This window comes from Sapajus apella, unplaced genomic scaffold (assembly GCF_009761245.1).
Source record: "Sapajus apella isolate SASKATOON/1434 unplaced genomic scaffold, GSC_monkey_1.0 scaffold26, whole genome shotgun sequence".
Classification (NCBI taxonomy): Eukaryota; Metazoa; Chordata; class Mammalia; order Primates; family Cebidae; genus Sapajus; species Sapajus apella.
In genome coordinates, this window is record NW_022436966.1 from 704,827 (window position 1) to 721,351 (window position 16,525).

A 16,525-nucleotide genomic window follows, 5' to 3' on the forward strand; every position below is an offset into this window, starting at 1 on the left:
CCTCTTTCTCATGGGCCAGTTACCTGGGATGACTGGGCAGTGGTACTTTAAACAGCCACACTGGAGCTCTACAACCTCAGCTGATGCTGAGGATTAGGTGTGTGAAGCGCAGTTGTGGGAAAAGATGATATCCCCCACTCTCTGGTCTTCCTCCAGTCCAGCCCCTCCTCCCAGAAGCCACTGCAGCCTCATGTACTCTTCCTGTGTTTTTATTTTTTCTTTCCAAGGTGGGCCTTAATGTCCTGGTTCAGAAAGCCAACAAGTTCACCCCAGCCACCCGCCTTCTCATCCAGAGGTTTGTGCCGTTCCCTGCTGTAGGTAAGACCTGTACAGCACATAGAGATGTGTACTGTGGGTGGGTGTGGGGGACCGTGGGGCTCCCGGGAGGCAGATGACCCTTCTACCCCTCTCCTGATTCCCACAAGGCACCCGGCTGGTGGGATTGGCACAAAATATGTAGCTAAAAGACAGGATCATGGGGTCCCACCAACCAGCTCCATGCTGAGATTCTGCTTTTAGCATAGGGATTCTTAGCCTGGGGTCAATAGACAGAATGCTGCAGATCCCATGAGCTTGGTCTGGGAAAAGATTTACATTAACCTACAACTGCATTTTAACATTTACTTCCATGACGAATGTAGGCAGCAAACCACAGTCAGAAGCAGGACCTGTGACTTTGTCACCAGTAGAAATCACAGATGTTTTCATGGCACATTACAGTTGTTACAGAAATCTTAAAATATCATTTATGCTCAACACTAGTTCATATTATCATTTTTCTTTTTTGAGACAGAGTTTTGCTCTTGTCCTCCAGGCCAGAGTGCAGTGGCATGATCTCGGCTCACTGTAATCTCTGCTTCCTGGATTCAAGCGATTCTCCTGCCTCAGCTTCCCAAGTAACTGGAATTACAGGCATGCACCACCACGCCCAGCTAATTTTGTATTTTTAGTAGAGACAGTGTTTCACCATCTTAGCCAGGCTGGTCTTGAACTCCTGACCTCGTGATTCACCCGCCTCAGCCTCTCAAAGTGCTGGGATTACAGGCTTGAGCCACCACGCCCAGCCACTAATTCATATTTAATACATCAACTGATAGATCTTGTTTTTAATTCTTTAGTTAAAAAGCTCATCTATTATAATATCACAGTTTAAAAATAGTTTGATAATTTCTTTCAGGATGATCCCTTTGTGATCCTATATTCTTTGTTTTATGCATTTAGAAACACTATTCTGAGAGGGGTGCATAGGCCTCACCAGACTGCCAGAGTGGTTCCTGGCATGAAAGAAGGTTGGAAGCTTCTGCTAGTATAGGTTTCAAGCCTTTGGGCATTGTGACCCTCTAGGTTTCAGAGGCCTTCGCTCTACACAGGTGATTGTGGGCACACAGGTATATGTGGAAGGGATTTCTCCTGCCTTCAGCTGCATCTTTGCTGAACTCAGAGCCTATGAGCTCACGATAGATGCCCCAGGCCGGGGCCTTGGAGATAACCACAAAGCCCTGCCTGGCCCTTAAGAAGCCTACACCTTGTTTGGGGAGAAGAACAAAATAGCAGAAGGAGTTTTTAAAACTAAAAAGAAATAATATTGAGAGCAATGTAAGGCAGTGCATAGTTAGCTGTCAAGAGAGAAGGATAAACCAGTGCCTGAACCATAACACTGGAGCTCCCCATCTGTGCCCAAGTACAACGGGGACAGGCCCTACACAGGGCATGAGGACCTATGCCCTCTGTGGCACCAAGGCACAGTCTGAAGAGGCAGAGTCAGACCCAGGCTCACAGTCCTGACCCTGATCATCATCTCCAGGGCCCTGCTTCTCCATCTGTAAAGTGTGGGAACCAGTACCCACCTTCCTACCGCCCAGAGCTCTGGGAGGAGCAGTTGAGGCCACAAACCAGTTTCCACTGAGGAGGAGGTGCTTTGGAACACCTTCAAAGCCCCCGTGAGAGGGTGGGAGGTCATTGCTGGGCAGTCCCACCCCTGGATGGCCCAGAGGCTAATGAACTCCCAGAACCAGCCACCTGGCTCAGCCTCAGCTGGCCCAGATAATTGCTATGACAACTCCACACTTTTAATGAACTTTCAGCTATTTCTGTCATGGGCCATTAATGGAATAACCCTTTAGATCTGACTTCGTTAAGGGGCCTAATAAAGCAAACACGGCTGCCCAATTGGTGTTCCTGGCCATTCAGCCTGCAGGGTCAGGTGCAGCCTGAGAAGGGGCAGCGCTCTGCTGCACTGGGCTGGATCTGGGATTCGGCCAAGATGTAATCTGTCCTTAGCCAAGTTTTAGATAAGAACTTTGCCGGGGGCCCATTCCAGCCCTACCAGCCATCTTGCTGTGTGACCTTGGAATGGTCTTAACCTCTCTGGGACACCTTCAGGAGGGGGGTCCCTGCTTCAGGTCTGAGACTTTCTGACCTTCCCCTCTTCAGGATCCAGCCTAATTCCCCTCCTCTCTTCTTTTTGGGAATGAGGCTTTAGCCGCTCGCACAGGTGCAGCCACTGTTGGGGTCTTAAGATCCTGCACATCCCTCGAGGGTTGCATAATGTAGTTTTCAGCCCTGACAGTCCTAGCTCACCAGGATCCAGGGAGAGGCAGGCCCTTTGTGGCTTCTTCCTCCGGCCTGACTGCTGAGTCCTGGCTGGGTGCCTGCCTGACTTCTGCCCCAGCCCCAGTCTTCCCTCCCCACACACAGGCTTCCATCTCTCTGGTCCCCATGTCCAGCCCTCTCATCTTTAAGTGGGCTCTTGCGGACAGCCCTAATCAATGTTGACACAGTTGCAAGATGACTAGATATGGCCCTTACCCTCCAGGGACTCAAAAGTCCCCTGGTTCTCTCAGGCCACTGTCCAGTCCCTGTGCTTGGCCCCTCTTTACCTTATCCCCAGGTACCCTTAGCCAGACAGAGTATCTCTAAGCTGTGCTGGCAGGTTCTAGGTCCCTCCCGGCGTTCACTCCAGAACTCCGAGGCTAGGCCAGACCAGGCTGGGCCACCATTAAAGGTGACCAAGAAGCTGGCTCAGGCTGTGCTTGACCTTGTGGAGGGTCCCCTGTCCCTTTAGGCTGCTTGCAGAGACAGGAATCAGTAAGTGATGAGTGTACATGGGAAGGAGGTTGGGGCAAGTGGCAATTATCATATTTAGGCCCTCGTTATTGGGATGTGAGTGGAGTGGAAAGGGGTCTTCAGGGTGATGGGGGGTCCTGAAGAGGCTTCTACTCTGTGGTCAGAGGCCACATCCCAGCTCTCATCCTTCTGAGCTCTGGGAAACAAGGAAGCCCCAGGAGTCAGTTTCTTCTTCCCAAGGCTCTGCCAGCTCCTCCGTAGGCTCCAACCTGAAGCCTGGGAAGTGGGTCACACACCACATAAGAGTGGCCTGAGACCGGAGACACATGTGCCTGGGACCCACACCAAACTCCACCACTCCTACCCCATCCTACCTGCTGTCTCCTCATCTGGAAATGAGGCCTCTAACCAGACCTCCCTTCAGCCCCTTATCACTGGGACCTCTGTGACTGCAGGCCTCCTGAGGTTTGCAGAGATCTTGGGGGCTGCATAGCTCCCCTCATGTTCCCCAGCAGGCCTCTCTCCTCCCTCAGTTCTCCCCATTCTGTGCTGGGAAGGTCCGAAGGCAGAGTGTGCCATCCCCCTCTTGCAGAAGAATGAACAAAGTCGGACTTGCTGTAAGAGATACTGAGCTGGCCAAAGCCCAGGCCTTCCAGGCCCAGCTCAGGGCTCTTTCAAGCCCTATGGGATAGCCCCTCACTCCTATAGCTAAGAAATTGAGCACTGTGGCCACAGGCAGCCAAGACTACTCAGTGTCCTCCCTATTCTGCCTCCAAGTTTCCCCCTAGTTTTTCAGAGTGAGTGTGTGTGTGTGTGTGTGTGTGTGCGCGCGCGCGCGCGTGCGCGTTCACACGCCTGTGTCACATGACTGATGTGTGTGGATGCATGTGTGCTGAGTACGTGGGAAGTCCCGGGATGCTCACTGCAGCCATTTCTCTCCCCTTGGAGAGAGGCGGTTTCAGGGCCATGCTGTGCCCCTGGTCTAGAACAGCAATCGTGTGGGAGATCGCAGTTTCTATTTATACATGGAGATGTTAGGAAAGACAGTGAGCCCAGGATCATGTGCTCTGGCATCGGAATCGATTGGGGACTGGTAATTAATTTGCTTAGACCTTAATTAATTCTCCAGTTCTTTCTTATTTGTGGACTGTCACGCCTAATTGTGTTCAGGAGCTCAAGCTCGGAGCGGGCCCTCTGTTAATTGACGTATGGTTGCTTCGAGGTGAAGTTAATGGTTTGGGAAGCTGGGCAAACAGTGTAATTAAAGGTCAGTAGAGGAGGCATCGGAAAAATACACACCCCCCAGGTCCAGCCACCAGTCTCTGTGAGCAGAGTCCGTTCCAGCAGATGCAGGCCCCACAGGCTTCTTGAGGGGCTTTGGAGGAGAGGGACTGGGAGCAGTTACCAGCAGGAAGGAGGGCCAGGTCCCGGGTCCCAAGGTGGGCAGTGGCCAGGAGAATAGACACATCTCAATGACAGTAATGGGTTGGGCAGGGGCTTTAGGGAGGTGGAGACCAAGGTGTCACATCTATAAAGCTGGCCCTCTAGATTCCCGGTAGGTGTGTGCAGGGGAGGGCAGGAAGCCCTGAAGGTCACCCCAGGCTGCCTCGCCACATCCACTTGGAGCAGGGAACAGGCAGTGAGTGTCATGTGCTCATCAAGACCCCTAGCTGGGCACTCAGCTCCCGATGAGGGAGGCTTGAGCCTTGGCATCAGCCAGCTGCTCCTTCTAAAGAGAACAAGCTTCCTGCAGGCACCGGAAATGCCAGCCTCAGCAGCTCCTTGCTGAGAAGTGACTTCTTCCTTTGCCATCCTCAGCAGTCTCTTATGTTAAATGTCACAGTATGTTTTGTTGCCATGAAAAGATCTCTGTGTTCATCAGTGAGTCCGTCGCCCAAGGGTGTCCTGGCAGTGTTTGGGAGGTCTTCTGTTCATTCACAGGTAGGCAAACCTGCTCCCCCACATCCATACCCCCTTCTCCCCCAGGCCGCCTGGGCCTTTGTGTCATTGAACCCCTCTTCAATTCACTGCTCTGCCTTTGTGCTCAGTCCATCCTGCTTCCTCCGTCTAGGAGGTGGCCATGGCAGTTCTGCCCAAGTCTGGGGGTAGGCCCCTGTGAGCAGGAGGCGGCAGTGTGCACCCGTGGCAGCTGTGTCCTGGGCCCTGTGACATCAAGGTCCCTGCATCAAGGTCAGTGGTGCTTCATGTGGCATCCATGCCCTTCAGGCACCTCCGGACGCCATAAGTCCTTTCTTGGACCTACCCTGCTGTTGCCTCTCCTGTGCCCCACTGCAGTCGTGATTCCTGCCATCCTTCTCTTTTCCCTCTTGCTGTGCCCTGGGCCTTTGCATGTGGCCCTGATGTCTGGATACCTGCTCTTCCTACTGCCTCAAGTCACCCTCTGCTCTCCCTCGACTGCCAGACCTTTGTGACTCAGTTCAAACACACTCTCCTCTTGGAAGCCCTCTCTGGGAGTCCCAGCCAGGGTTAGATGGCAGCTACCTGTGTGTACCAATGTCTATCTGGGGACTGCCCATGTTGTTTCCAAGCCTGCCTCTCCCATCAGACAGTGAGTGCCCCAAGACAGGGAGTAGATCTCATCCACCACCTCAGCTCCTCAGTGCCTGGTACACAGTTGGTGCCCAATGTGGGTTTATTCAATGATCAAACAAGTGCTTGAGCACAAAAGGTTTGAGATGAGGCACTTGCAGCAGAACCTCACCTTGATGGCGGTGGTGCCCAGATTCTGTAGCTACCTGGACGTTTATCTGGACCTTTTCCACTTTTTAAAATTGTTTTTGAGTGCTCTGTTTTCATATATACATTTTTACCATCACTGTGGTCCACTCTTAGTCAGCAGGCCTAGGGTGATTGACCATGGGCCCACCCCTTTCCAGGTCATCCTGGGCACATTATCCAAACTTTCCGGGCTGTGATGGCCCCACCTATAAAATGGAATATTGGTATCTCTAAGCAAAATTTTCACGGGGATTAAACATGTCAGTTTCCCAGCATAGCATGAGCACCTACTAAATGTTGATCCTCTTCCAGCTCCACTCCATTCCTTCTGCCCCAATCGGGTGGCAAGAACCAGAGAAGACACATTCCTGCCATCAGGAAACTTGTTCTTTGGGAGTAAAAGGTGGTCAGATGTTGAAAATGGCACACACACACACAAAAATTCTGGTGATAAGGGCAATTAAGTTTTTTTTATGTATATACTTTAAGTTCTAGGGTACATGTGCAGAACGTGCAGGTTTGTTACACAGGTATACACGTGCCATGGTGGTTTCCTGCATCCATCACCCAGTCATCTACATTAGGTATTTTTCTCTCCCTTATCCCCCTACTCCCTGCTATCCCTCCCCTAGCCCCCCACCCCTTGACAGGCCCCGGTGTGTGATGTCCTTCTTCCTGTGTTCATGTGTTCTCATTGTTCAATACCCACTTATGAGTGAGAATATAAGGTGTTTGGTTTTCTGTACTTGTGTCAGTTTGCTGAGAATGATGGTTTCTAGCTTTATCCATGTTCCTGCAAATGACATGAACTTATCCTTTTTTATGGCTGCATAGTATTCCATGGTGCATATGTGCCATATTTTCTTTATCCAGTCTATCATTGATGGGCATTTGGGTTGGTTCCAAGACTTGGTTATTGTGAACAGTGCCACAGTAAACATATGTGTGCATGTGTCTTTATAATAGAATGATTTATAATCCTTTGGGTATATACCCAGTAATGGGACTTCTGGATCCTTGAGGAATCATCACACTGTCTTCCACAATGGTTGAACTAATTTACACTCCCACCAACAGTATAAAAACACTGCTATTTCTCCACATCCTCTCCAGCATCTTTTGTCTCTGATTTTTTAATGATCTCAATTCTAACTGGCGTGAGATGGTAGCTCAGTGTGGTTTTGATTTACATTTCTCTAATGACCGTTGATGATGGCTTTTTTTCATATGTTTGTTGGCTGCATAAATGTCTTCTTTTGAGAAGTGTCTGTTATATCCTTTGCCCACTTTTTGATGGGGTTTTTTTCTTGTAAATTTAAGTTCTTTGTAGACTCTGGATATTAGCCCTTTGTCAGGTGAGTAGATTGCAAAAATTTTTTCCCATTCTGTTGGTTGCCGCTTCACTCTAATGATAGTTTCTTTTGCTGTGCAGAAGCTCTTTAGTTTAATTAGATCCCATTTGTCTATTTTGGCTTTTGTTGCCAGATAAGGGCAATAAAGCTTTATAGAGGATGAAAACCATTTGATATTCTCTCTAAATTATCTTCCATCACCTCTAAGATTTTAGGAATCTAATATGAACTGAATTATTTAGGGAGAGGATGTTTATTTAAAAAAAGGTCTGGGAATCATTATATCATGTTATCAGAGAAATATGTGTGCATGGTGGTGTGGATTTTGAGGAGCTGTGGAAGGCTGAGCTGGGCTGGGTGCTAGAATTGGTGGCAGCCTCAGAACTGGCATGGACCCCTGGTGTGCGTCAGGCCCCAAGAGGATGCAGGCGGTGGGTCAAAGGCAGCCAGAGGGAAGTCTCCAGTGGTGTGTCCCAGGGCCCTATCTTCAGTCTCATTCCCTTCAGTTATTTTGACTGCCTTAGACGGAGGAGGCCTATGGCTCACATTCAAGAAACAGGGACACCAACCTGGCAGGGATTGTGAATTCATGGGCAAGAGCACCAGGATCTAAAAAGAACCGTCGAAGTGGGCCGATGAGATCTCACAAGGTTTGATATAAGTCTTGCTGTTCAAAAAAATGTAAGTGTACAAGTGTGAGGGTGCCAAGACCTGACTTGGCTGAAGTTCTCAGGACAGAGATCTGAGGATCTCATGGGCCATGTGCTCAGAATGGGTCCCTCGTGTGGTGTGTGCTTCTGTTGATGCTCACTCAGATTTCAGCTGCATTACTAAAGATAGAACATCCAGAACAAAGGAGTCTGTTTAATTCTGGCTCTACACGGAAAGTGTAGCTCTTGATAAGTGGTAGCACCACAAGAGTGACAGGATCTTCTGAAAAAATTGAAAGTCTGTTATTGGAATTGAGCTGCCTGACCCCTGGATTTGAGGGAAATGTCTGCTGTGAGGGGTACTTGCACATGACCAAGTCAGCTGTTTCCAAGCAGCTTGCTTGGGATCTGGCATACAGTAGGTGCTCCATAAGTGCTTGTTGCGTAAATGGCCTTCCGGTTCCAGGGTTTTATAATTCCTGAAATCCAAAAGATAGAGAATCCCAGAGGCAGAGAAAGTAGGGAAGTGTAATGCGGAGGGAGGGAGGGGTTATGAATGCTGGAGAAAGCAGGGGGCCTGCTGAGGAACAGAGGAGGGCATGTAGGCGCTATGAGTGTTGGCTTGGGGTTTGAGCTTTATCTTTGGTTGATGGAGAACTACTGAAGAATCTCAAGCTAAGAGGCAGCTGTGATAAAAAGGGGCTTTTTAGAAGATGGTTGTGTTAGCAGGAATCATATTAAGAGATTCCAAGCTTCCGAGTCAGCCTACACCTAGGCTTACAGGCTGATTTTTCAATCCAGAAATTCCCAGTCCTGAGTCGGTGACACTTCAATATGGATTGTGAAACTCTCCCCAAATTCTCAAGCTATTTAAAAGAAAATTTGTGCTGCTTACTTAGCACTGCCTCTCAGGTGGAATAACGGGGATTATTGTGAAATCAAGCAAATATGAGGGCTTACATCTTTCTTTGATAATCATCACTTTCTTAAAGGCAGAGGGGTTATATTCTGCTGTGATTCGAGTGTGAGAGAGTATGTGTGAGTGTGTAAAGGTGGTGATGTGCATACATGTACATTTTCAATGCATAGACCATCCCAGACAGGGACATGAGAACCTGGCTACAGTGGCTGCCTCTGGGGAGGAGGTGAAGCTTAGAGTTGGGAAGGAGACTTACTTTTTATTATTTCTCCTATTACACCATTTGAATCATTGAATGTGTTGCCCACAATAGTGGAAGGAAGGAAGAGAGGGAGGGAGAAGAGAGAAGAGAGGGAGGGAGAAGAGAGAAGAGAGGGGAGGCCAGCATTACCTCCCACTTCTTGCAGATGAGGAAGTGGAATCTGGAAGTACTTAGCCCAACATCAGCCTGGAGCCAGAATAGCAACTTAAGTCTCACGATTGCTACTAGAGTGCTTGTTTGTTTTAAAGAAAACAGCTCTTTTTCTTTCTGATAATACGTAATAGTATAAGCAATCCTACTTCTCTTTCCAGAGTCAAGCTTAGTATATATCCCTTCAAATTCCAGTTAACACCTATAAGTGTATGAATTTCTGCCTATTATATCCATATGTAGTGTAAATAATGTCTATAGAAATATAATTTAATACAAATGGGTTTATATGTAATACAGAATATATATATTTTTATATATATGCATGTATATATATATATATTTCTGTAAACTGCTTTTTAACCTCACAGTCAAGTTTAGATGTCTTTCCATGGCAGTCATAAAATTCTAACTTCTCCTTAATAGTCAATAGTTTCTTCCATGGCTATTTTTAAATTATTTAATTATTTATTTGTTTTTAGATGAAGCCTTGCTCTATCACCCAGGCTGGAGTGCAGTCGCATGATCTCGGCTCACTGCAACCTCCACCTCCTGGTTTCAAGCAATTTTTCTGTCTCAGCCCCCCGAGTAGCTGCGATTACAGGCATGTGCCACCACAACTGGCTAATTTTTGTATTTTTAGTGGAGACGGGGTTTTGCCATGTTGGCCAGGCTGGTCTTGAAATCCTGACCCTAGGTGATCCACCCATCTCAGCCTCTCAATGTGCTGGGATTACAGGCATGAGCAACCGTGGTTGGCCTATTTTTTTAATTATGAAATTTTTCTATTAACAGAAAATTGAAGAAATGGAGAAAGAGAATGTTAGATACATTCAAAGCCCCCCGTGCCCTCTGCCTTCTTGATTCTGGTTTCTTTCTCTCCCCACAGAAGGCACCGACCTGGAGTTAGTGTATGTTCACCATTTAGGTTTCTATTTTAGCATATGTGCATGTACCATAAGCCATCAATTGTATTGTTCATTAATTTTTTTTAATTCATATTAACTGTACCATACTGTATATATCCTTTTGAAACTTGCCTTTTGTTGTGATTTTGAAATTTATGTTAATACATATACATTCATTTCAGCTGCCATAGGCATTTGTTCTGTGTGGCTATCAACAGGTGATTAATTAGGGACATTTAGGTAGTTTCCAGTCTCTCATTATTATACAGTCCTGCTCTAAACAACCTTGTGCTCTGAACAGCTCATGTGCACATGAGTAAGACTTTCTCCTGGGCAAAAGTTTTCAAACCTTCATCTGTATTATAATCACCTGGGGAACGTAAACAGATCTGGGCCTACCTCACCTTTGGTTTCACTTGTGCAGCTGGTGCTGTGAATTGCCAGGCTAGGGTGTGTACCCAGATATGGAATGGACACACTAGAGGGTACACACGTTTCTAGCTTTATTAAATATTGCCAGGTAGGCATATGGGCTTTTACCCAACCTGCAGGGTATGAATTTTTGTTTCCCTACCTCCTCTTCAACATTTGGTATTATCGATCTCTTAAAATTTTTGTTCGTCTGAGCCAGGTGCGGTGGCTCACACCTGTAATCTCAGCATTTTGGGAGGCTGAGGCAGGTGGATCACCTGAGGTCAGGAGTTCAAGACCAGCTTGGCCAACATGATAAAATCCCATCTCTACTAAAAATACAAAAATTAGCTGGGCATGGTGGTGGGCACCTGTAATCGCAGTTACTTGGGAGGCTGAGGCAGGAGAATCACTTGAACCCAGGAGGTGGGGGTTGCAGTGAGCTGGTGCAATCTTGGCTCATTGCAGTCTCTGCCTCCTGGTTCAGGTGATTCTCCTGCCTCAGCCTCCTGAGTAGCTGGTAATACAGGCGTGTGCCAGCATGCGCAGCTAATTTTTGTATTTTTAGTAGAGATGGAGTTTCTCCATATTGGCCTGGCTGGTCTCGAACTCCTGACCTCAAGTGATCCACCCGCATCAGCCTCCCAAAGTGCTGGGATTACAGGCGTGAGTGACCACACCCGCCTAGAGTTTCTTAATAACACAAAATGTATATACCAGGGAGGAATATTTATCTGACTATATATTAAACTGTATAAGAGAAGACATCATGTTGTAAGAAAAACAAGTCACAGGCTGGGAACAGCTATTTGTAAACACGTTAACCAATGAGATTTAGTCTCCAAAACCTATAAAGAACTCCTGCAGATTTTTTCCCCTCGGTTCTAGAAACCTAACCTTGATTATTAGTAAGATTGAGTTCATGTTTATTCATTTATTTTTTTATTTTTATTTTTTTTTTTTGAGACGGAGTTTTTTGCTCTTGTTACCCAGGCTGGAGTGCAATGGCGCGATCTCGGCTCACCGCAACCTCCGCCTCCTGGGTTCAGGCAATTCTCCTGCCTCAGCCTCCTAAGTAGCCGGGATTACAGGCACGCGCCACCATGCCCAGCTAATTTTTTGTATTTTTAGTAGAGACGGGGTTTCACCATGTTGACCAGGATGGTCTCGATCTCTTGACCTCGTGATCCACCCGCCTCGGCCTCCCAAAGTGCTGGGATTACAGGCTTGAGCCACCGCGCCCGGCTATTCATTTTTTAATCTTTTATGAATTATCTACTCATTTATTTTTTCGTGATTTCGATCACCAGATCTTTTTCTTAATTTTTAAAGCCTTTATACATTGTATGGATATTTTAGCTGGAATTAGCTGAAACCCTCAACACAAACTGTCAAGGGTTTAAATAATAAGGGAATCTATTATTACTTTACAAAAAGGGAGTCTCAGGTGGGGCATCCAGGTGCTTCCCCCGACACTGCTGTGCTGGCTTCCCTGTGGGCTTCATCTCATGCTCCAAGCATCACATCCAGTCCCACAGTGTTCAGAGGATAAGAGGTGCTGCCTGCCTCTCACCCCTTCTTAGATGGGAGGAGACCTTCCCTAGAAGTCCCCAGCAGATATTCCTGGTTGTCTGAGATCAGGTCATGTGCTTCTTCCTAGACCAGTCACTGCCTCTTGGAGGATTATTACTGTAAGTTTGGATTAATCTCAGGGGGGTAGAATAGCCCTTGGGAGTTAGTCATCATGACCTCCGTAACTTAAGATTAGTAGCCCTTTGTTTATCATATGTAATAAATATCACTTCCCAGGTCCCCATTTCTTATAGTATGGTTTCTAAATCGATCTTGAATGTGGTGTTTCTGAGATGCCTGAGTTATAAGAGGTATTAACATAATAGCCTTTTAGAAGAAGAGAGAACTATAATTAGTGTCCATTGGAAGGAATAAACCAGCATTCACTTACACAGTCAATACAAGTCACTTTCTTTAGTACCACAGAGTTGGAGTCTAAGCCTCCTTCACATTTTCTTGTTCTTTTTTGGGCATTGGTTGTTAAACACAGCATTGTGGCCACCACTGCTTTTTGTAGTCCTGCTTCTAATCTTGACTCCTTTAGCCCATTTAAGATGAATGGTATAATTTTAAAGCATATAAAAGAATATTGGGGATTTTTTGTTTGCATTTCTGATTTGGTTATACTTGTGTCTCGTTTTTTTTCTTTACTTGAAGAAAAAATATTCCTGAAATTAATCAGCTCCTTTAAGAAGCCAACATGTTGTAGGTACCTAAGTGTGGGACCCAAGACTAGGTTACATTAATCCCTGCTGGCTTTAAAATTTGTGTGATCTTCTTCAAGAAGTTTGGCAGGTTTGTTTTTTTTTTTTTTTTTTTTGTGGGGTAATTGAAACATGATTATATTCTCACTGTAAAAATTTAAATATTATAGAAAAATTTGATGTAAAAACGTGGAAGTCTTTCAACAATCCCTAATTTTCAAATTGAATTCCTTTCCCTAAGCGGACCACTCTGTGAGCTGTGAACCTTCCAAAACATTACCTGTGGATTTATGCACACATATATGTGCATATGCCAATTACAGGGTTTTACATACAGTAAATCATCATGTACATACTCAGTAGCTTTTTTCACATAACAGTTTGTTTTGGAGATCTTCCCATGTGAGTTCCCTAATGGTGGACATTTAGGTTGTTTCTAATTATTTGCTCTTACAAACAGTGCTATAATTAACATCCTTGTAAATGTCTCTTTGTGCATATGGGCAAGCATTTCTTTAGGGTAGCTATCTATGGTTTGGCAATTTCTACTGTCTTTAATTGCATTGCCTGGTATCTGGCAGACGATCTTCTGCATGTACAATAACTTTTCATGTCCGTGCTCCATTATAGTGTAAGTTTTAGAAAGATGTTTTAGGCAACAATTAGGAATCTAAGTTTAAGTTCAAATTCTGTATGGATTGCTGTGGTCAGCTGAGGTGACACTTGAATGAATGGATAGCTCTGCACATGGCTAAGTTCACACATGTACAGGCAATTGTGTTGAGTAGCAGGTAAGGTTCCTTTTCTGCTGACTTTCATTGTAAGGCACATCATGATTTTTTAAAACATTAAAATCTGGGAAAGTGCATCGTAGAATTGAGGAGTTACAGTAGTTTATTTTCCCCAAATCAGTAGCCTATTGCTACGCGTCCATGTTTAAATGGTCCTTTCCCTGTGAGTTGATACAATGGCTTTTCCACCAATTAATTTCCCCGACAGGTGGGTGTGTTGCAGGACTAGGGTACTGCATGGATCTGCTTGTCTATTCCTGCCCTAGTTCAGGGGCAGGCTCCCCTGTGATCTTCTTTTGGAAAACTTTCTTGCACATTTGTCTTTCCATTTACTGCTCTTTCTTCTTCCCCACACTGCCCCTTTTACACTGGGTGCTTCATTAGCTTTTCACAATCTGCATGATTTTGCATTGCAATGGGTCGGATGTGAGAACATCTGCAGCAGGCAAGAGCAAATTTTCCTCAGGACTTAACACTGAGCTTGCCATCATCAAGAAGTCATGCCTTTCTCTCTCCTTCTCTTTCTCTCTCATTCCTTGGCATCTCCCACATTGCTGCTCAAACATCAGTTATGCCTGAGTCTTGAGTGGTGTCAATCTGAGTTGAAAATATGCCAGCTTTCTTAACATCACTAACAGGCTGCTTAATTAACCTGCTGATACCATCAATAATAAATCTTGCTGGTGTGTTAGAGAGGAGACCCATAGCCCAGGGTTGTGCGTGCTCTCGTTCTCTCTCTCCTCTCGTTCTCTCTCCGTCTCTCTCTCTCTCTGTCTCTCTGTTTCTTTCTGTCTCTGTATCATTTGCTTAGGCTCTCAGTGTCCCTGTCACAAGAGCTGGACTTGCCAGGAGTGGGATGGGAGGGATCTGGGACAGTTTGAAAAGGATATGGAAGAATTGAAAGTTCCGGATGAGCTCATGGAAATGAAATCAATGTGACAGGCTGGCATTCCCATTGCTGAAGGGCAGGGATGGCTGGTAGCCTGTGCATATGGCAGGTGCTCAATAAATGGCTAACCAGTGTACACAGTCAACAGAATTGCTTGCAGGTCATGTGCCATCTATGGAGGCAGTAAGAACTGGCTGTTTCAAGGGAGGAGCCTGGGGAGTACCATCATCCTGAGATGGCTTTTAGGGTTTTCTTTGTCTTTTTTTCCATCCAGGCAGCTTCAGAGATGTCCTGGAGGGGCTGGATTAGGGGAAGGACCCTGGGTTTTCACTTCCTTTTATGCTTCATTTCTTCTCAGTGGTTTTGTGTTTGAACCAAAGCTGCCCTGCTTGCCCCATGTTTTACCTTTGGGGATTATGGGGCGGGGGAGGGAGATGCTGCCATGAACCAGGGCTGGTCCACCACCACCTCCAGATCCACACTCTCTTCTCTTTGTCCCCGCTATGCATACACACCCAAAATGGGGGCTAGAGGCATTTCAGCTATCCCCAGCTTCCCCTGACCTGGGCATGGGCACAGATGCAGAGACTGACATTTTGTGTGAGCTCAGCCAGCACCCAGAAATCCCATGGAGACCCTAAATGCTGCCCTTTATTTTATCCTGAGAGAAGCCGAGGTGGGATTGGGGTGGCAATGGCTCAAGTTCCCAGAGTGAGCTGGTAGCTCCCGACCTTAGCAGGTTGCTTGTCTCCTGGACCACATCCCTGTAACTTTGCCTTTCCTGGAATGGTGGTGGTGGTGGTGATATGGTGGACAGGGTCCTCAGAGGGCAGGGATTGATGCCTTTCAGGGCAGAAATCCCCACTATCCTCTTCAACAATTTTCTTAGATCTCCTGGGAACCAAGAGCCTGACAGCCCCAAGGGCATGGGGGATGCATAGCCTCCCTACGGCCACTAGAGGGTGTGTCACTAACACAGGCCAGGTGGCCGCTTCCCAAGGCCACCCAGAGGGGCCCTTCTGGGCCCTGAGCCCTGGGTGCCTGGGGCTGAGAGGGGAGAGATACAGAGCCAGAATTGGAACCCAAGCCTGATGGCCCCAAACCCAGGCTCCCAACCCCTCTCTGTCCTGCCCTGCTGACCGGATCTCCTTTACCTTGGATTCAGCTTCCTAATTCTGTCCCTCACTGCCTGTGGTAAAAACGAGGGTTTCTCAATGTCAGCACCATTAACATTTGGGGGCCAGATGATTCTTTAGTGAGGAGACTGTCCTGTGCCTTGTGGGATGTTTAGCAGCATCCCTGGCCTCTGCCCACCAGATGCCTGCAGCAACCCCCAGCCCCCAGATTGCAATCACTGAAAATGCCCTCAGATGTGGCCAAATGCCCCGCAAATCCGTCCCTGGTGGAGAACAGCTATTTAGAGCAGGTGAGCATGCCTGTTGTCGGGCAGGAAACCCTGGGCCACAGAGGGACTGCCCATGGTTGCTGCTGCACTGAACGTTGGTGGAAGCAGGAGTGATGCTCGAAGATGGCGTGTGTGCTGTAAATACATTTTAGAACTGTATTTGGCGTCCCGCTTTTCTTCTGCAAAGACTGCAGAGCCTCTCGGTCTTGCCCTGTTTATTCCACCTCTCCATTTTAATGAAACAGGCGACTGAGGCCCCCTGGGTCTCAAGCCACACCTCACCCACAGAACCTTGTCCCCCAGCTGTGAGCACCCTGGACCGCTTGTTGGCTCGGGCCCCAGGAGCATCTGTGGTCTCCCTCCCACTCCGCCTGCCCACTAGGCCCCGCCACCCTCCAGCTCCCCAAACCCTGGTGCCTCCCCCCACTGGAGGGAGGGGGAAGCAGCAGGTGTTGATGCTAATCAGCGTTCACAGCCCAGAACTGCAGTCGCTCCCAGGCTCACACACTCCCCAAAATTAAACACTCATTATACAAAATTAATTGACATTAATTAGCAAAAATTAAAACTTTAAACACAGCAAGGCGCTTTGGGGGGAGGAGTGAGGCAGGCAGGCTCCGAATTTGTCACCCCCCACTCCCCACCTGCCCACCCCTTCCAGGTTCCCCCACTTCCATCCTGAAGCAAGGCTGGGAGAGTTCAGGCAG

The 16,525-nt window shown here is 47.2% G+C and overlaps 1 protein-coding gene across 9 annotated transcripts in view; it reads left to right on the top strand.

Annotated features, from left to right (window-relative positions):
- The window catches only part of SFXN5 (sideroflexin 5), a 129,117-nt gene that overhangs the window by 81,363 nt on the left and 31,229 nt on the right, over positions 1–16,525 (top strand). For 8 of the 9 annotated variants that reach the window (XM_032291734.1, XM_032291736.1, XM_032291735.1 and 5 more), the window contains one exon: positions 228–318. In XM_032291734.1, coding sequence (XP_032147625.1) covers positions 228–318 — 91 coding nt within the window. The remainder of the gene's footprint in view (positions 1–227; positions 319–16,525) is intronic. The other variant, XM_032291743.1, reaches the window with a different exon arrangement.